Genomic DNA, 5,000 nt, shown 5'->3' on the forward strand with positions numbered 1-5,000 from the left:
ATGTTCCAAAGTCATGAAAAGAACAGAAGAATGTTCCGGAGTTGAATAAAGTCATGAAAAGAACAGAAGAATGTTCCAAAGTCATGAAAAGAACAGAAGAATGTTCCGGAGTTGAATAAAGTCATGAAAAGAACAGAAGAATGTTCCAAAGTCATGAAAAGAACAGAAGAATGTTCCGGAGTTGAATAAAGTCATGAAAAGAACAGAAGAATGTTCCGGAGTTGAATAAAGTCATGAAAAGAACAGAAGAATGTTCATGAAGAATGAGTAAAGTCATGAAAAGAACAGAAGAATGTTCCAAAGTCATGAAAAGAACAGAAGAATGTTTCGGAGTTGAATAACGGTCGGTTTCCACACATCGAAATTTCGCTTCGCTCTCATTGAGGTTGATTGGAGACGAAATTCGCCCTGGTTGGGCGAAATGACAGCGAATCGCCGAGGCAGGCGAAAAACAAAGTTGCCGAAAGTTTAATTTTATTCAAATGAGGACCATTTGCGAACCAATCAGGTTCGCGTGTTTGTGTTTGGAGGCGGGAGTTACAAAAAAGTCTGATCAAGATGGCGGAGACTAACTGAGCTGTAACACGAAAATGTGTATGTGATTAACATGTTTCTACACAAACATTGCCACTTGTATCAACACAAATTGCGGTTTATTTGCCACACAAAGTTAGTCAGGGCACATAAACCACTAAATAGACCACTATTTTAAACTCTCAAACTTTTCAGCCAACCGACAGGCCAACTGCTAGTATGTTCAGACATTGTATTGCATTGTAAACCTAGCCAGACAGCTAGGTTACATGCTGCAACACAGGTATGAAATATATTATGTCAAAGAATGTTCATGAAGAATGAATAAAGTCATGAAAAGAACAGAAGAATGTTCCGGAGTTTGGGAACCATGGATCTAATTCGTCCCACCTTTTTTGCCAAATGAGTCCTATATCAGTGCCAATGTGAAACACACACACACACACACAAATATACACACACACACACACTCACACACACACACACACACTCTCTCTCTCTCTCTCTCTCTCTCTCACACACACACACACGGAATGAATACCCCAAATCTGTCTTAGTGTTGTATGACCTGCTCACACACTCACACCCTCCTAAATATTTATCTGTTACAGCTTGTGTCCACTATTGCGGCGCGTAGACGCTTGCAGACGCCTAGCCCTCTCTCCCGTCGCCGCTTGTGGGCGTGTATAGGCTAAAGTGTACGTTTTATTTTATCTAACATGCCAGCTAACGTAGGCTACTAAAGTGGAGGTAGCCTACTACTGTTAACATATTTTATTGAAACACTCACAAATATCACTGACATGTTCCTCCAAAGCACATTCTGTCTTGGTTCAAGTCGCCAACAAGGTCTTTTTGATAGGGTGCAGTGCGGTTCGCCACTATATACAGTAGCTTAATATATTTTCATAAAATCAACACGATTATCAGGCGGAACAGATATTTCTGGCAGGCTATTGTTCCGGACCGGAAGACTAGAGCAAAGGACACCGAAGATGTTTACCGAAGATGTACTTTCATTGGCTAACCGCCTCGCGTTAACCGCTCTCATTTGCATAAAGTTCAGCCGAGCCCAACTTGGTGTGTGTCTGTGTGGGGGTGTGTGTGTGTGTGTGTGTGTGTCTGTGTGTGTGTGTGTGTGTGTGTCTGTGTGTGTGGTGTGTGTGTGTGTGTGTTGTGTGTGTGTGTGTGTGTGTGGTGGGGAGGGGGGGGGGGTGACCTGGCACCTGTGTGTCAGATGGTGTAAATGGCTATGTGTTGTTTATTGCCATAGTATTATTTTCTATTGTATTTATATGGTATTAGATTATTTTAACAGTTATTGTATTCTATTTTTTCTACAGGAAGTGGACACACATACACGAAGGACAATCCCTTGCTGACACACACACACACGCGTGCGGCATAGCGATGGCTCTGGAGAACGCCATCCTCTCCTCTCGACCCGACACCCTCTGTCTGCCTGTCTCAGAGAAAGGGGAGGGGCCAGTGGAGGAAGTCCCTGACGAGGCTCCGCCCCAAACAGGCGGCATCTTCAACGTGTCCGAGGAACTGGGCAACGTCGTCACCACTGAGATCAGCCCGCCCCCAAAGCCATCCAACAATGACATGTCCTTCCAGGACAAGATGGCTGCCCGGGAGGCCCAGGCCAATCAACACCGCAAGAAGGTGCAGGGAGCTGGGCAGGAGAAGGGCAGGTTTGGCTGGGGTAAGTGGAGAGGGGCAGGTCTGGCTGGGGTAAGTGGAGAGGGGCAGGTTTGGCTGGGGTAAGTGGAGAGGGGCAGGTCTGGCTGGGGTAAGTGGAGAGGGGCAGGTTTGGCTGGGGTAAGTGGAGAGGGGCAGGTCTGGCTGGGGTAAGTGGAGAGGGGCAGGTCTGGGGTAAGTGGAGAGGGGCAGGTCTGGCTGGGGTAAGTGGAGTTAGCTTACTAACACCAGAGTACAAAACCAAAAGCTCCCACACTCACGGGCCGTGTCCAGCAACAGGGAACCGGTTCCTTTGTAGCACTTATCAGCTGGGAACCGGGTTCCACCCTTATAGTCATGTGACTTGATGTCCACTCAGGTCAGTAGGGGTTAAGTCATTTAGAGACCTCAGACCAGCCTCAGACGAGTCCGGGAAGACATCAATTGCGGAAATAAGTGCATATTTTACTTTACTCTTTATGGAGAATACAGCTGGAAAAAACATGTTTTCTATTACAGTTCATGGAAAAAATAGTCACATTAGGTAGAGGCTTTTTATTATTATACGTAATTCACATTTATTTATTAAATAATCGATCGCGACTGACTGTCCACGTGATCTGCCAGTCAGCTGGGAGGAGCTTATGACTCACGCATAGGGACTCACAGCAAATTTGGCACAAATTTCTGCCTTATTTTCTAACTAGTTTTACGAGTCTGCCGTATCACTGAGTACAGCTGTTACAAGAGGGTCTGGCGTCCCTTTGTTTTGATGCACTTCCTGCGACGGTCACTCGTCTCTAAATGACTTAACTCCCTCTCACTCAGTTGTTAGTGTCGTTTTATAGTCATGTGACTTGATGTCCACTGCGATTACCGACCTACAGTTTGTAGTTTCGGGTAGGAAACTGCCCCTCTGTCCCATTGGCTATCCCCTTAAACTGAAAAAATATAATGTCCGCAACACTGCTTTTGACTGCCATAGATTTAATGCACAACAGGCAACGTTTCGACCCTGCTGGGTCTTCTTCAGGCAAAGAAGAAGAACCAGCATGGTGACATTATATTTTTTCATTTGAGTACGTTTTTCTTTTGTCCTGCACCTGCCAAAAGGTGGGATGTGCACACAATAACTGTTTGCTGAACTATCCCCTTAAACTGCCTTTAAGGATATAGCCTGCACACTGACAACAGCAGATGTCCATAATCCTCTATCTACTGTAACCTATATTCAGGTGAATTAAATATGTTGGCATAACATGAGGGATATGTATTTCTTTACAAAAGAAATATCTAATAATAATGGATTGAAAAGAGATAATAATAGACCAGACATGATTGAATAGATATAAGAAAATGGACAACATATCCACATCAGTCCCCATCAGCACAACTGTTTTTCAGGATTATTAAGCTCTAAAACAGATTGTCAAAATTATAGAGCTACTGTTAAACATTCAGTTAGCATTTTCAGGAACACCTTGGATCAAATTTAGATAGATATACGACATTAAAGATGGGTCGCTATCCAACATGTATCTTGCGTGTATGGCTATGTGTGTTTCTGGCTACATGCATGAAGGCCGACTCAGGCAGGTCTGGTTATGTGAGCAGCTGAAGGTTCAGCAGATGTCTCTCCTCACCTGCAACATGCCAGCAGGTGCAGTGAACGCAGGAGGAGAAAGAGGAGAAAGAGGATAGAGGGATAGAGAGAGAGAGATAGAGAGAGAGAGAGCAATAGAGAGGTGTGAGCTTAGCCGCACTGTGGTTGAAGTGCATTGCTGTACATTTGAAAATGGTGCAGTGTTGCTCACACACACATACTGTACACACACACACACACACACAGATGCACACATACTGTACACACACACACACACACACACACACACACAGAGGGCACAGTTGAGGGGGCATCAGTGGCGGTGTTGAGGGGGGTGAAGGGGCTTTGTGAGGTCAGATGTCCACACTGTGTAGCTCTAGAGGAGTTTATATAGGTGTGTGAGGAGAGGAGTTTATGTAGGTGTGTGAGGAGAGGAGTTTATGTAGGTGTGTGAGGTGAGGAGAGGAGTTTATGTAGGTGTGTGAGGAGAGGAGTTTATGTAGGTGTGTGAGGAGAGGAGTTTATATAGGTGTGTGAGGATGTGAGGGAGCCAACGGCAGGTATGACTTGGTTCTTATGTCGCCCTCACAACAGGGACTGCAACAGCTCCTCGATCAGCTGGAGCAGTACTGCCAGTCCTGGACCCTGGCAGTAAATCCATTAAAGACCAAAGTTATGATCTTCCAAAAAAAGCCCAGGTGTCAGAAACACAGATACAGGTTCAGCCTAGGCAGCACCGCCCTAGAGCACACAATGCAGTACACGTACCTTGGTCTAGTGATTACTGCATCAGGAGGTTTCAGCATGGCAGTGAATGCACTAAAAGAAAAAGCCCGAAGAGCACTCTATGCTATAAAAAGAAAATTTCACAAAATAAACATTCCAATTACAATCTGGTGCAAAATATTTGACAGCATAATACAGCCTATTGCGCTGTATGGAAGCGAGGTTTGGGGTCCACTCAGTATGCACGACTACACAAAGTGGGACAAGCATCCAACTGAAGCCCTACATGCAGAATTCTGCCGATCAATACTTAAAGTTCAATCAAAAACACCCAACTATGCATGTAGGGCAGAATTAGGCCGCTTTCCATTGACCTTACCTATTCAAAAAAGATCCTTAAAATTCTGGATGCACCCAAACAGCAGTCCCAAAAACTCCCTCCACTTTGAGGCAC

The 5,000-nt window shown here is 44.9% G+C and overlaps 1 protein-coding gene across 1 annotated transcript in view; it reads left to right on the forward strand.

The window, feature by feature from the left end:
- kcnj9 (potassium inwardly rectifying channel subfamily J member 9) overlaps positions 1–5,000 on the forward strand; it is a 45,051-nt gene that overhangs the window by 4,966 nt on the left and 35,085 nt on the right. The window contains exon 2 of the mRNA XM_076300245.1: positions 1,878–2,242. Within this exon, the coding sequence (XP_076156360.1) occupies positions 1,945–2,242 (298 nt within the window). The 5' untranslated portion in view covers positions 1,878–1,944. The remainder of the gene's footprint in view (positions 1–1,877; positions 2,243–5,000) is intronic.

Source organism: Alosa pseudoharengus, unplaced genomic scaffold (genome assembly GCF_046254945.1).
Source record: "Alosa pseudoharengus isolate Yale_2024_CS ecotype anadromous, Long Island Sound unplaced genomic scaffold, YU_APseudo_1.1 YU_APseudo_1.1_scf_22, whole genome shotgun sequence".
NCBI lineage: Eukaryota > Metazoa > Chordata > Actinopteri > Clupeiformes > Clupeidae > Alosa > Alosa pseudoharengus.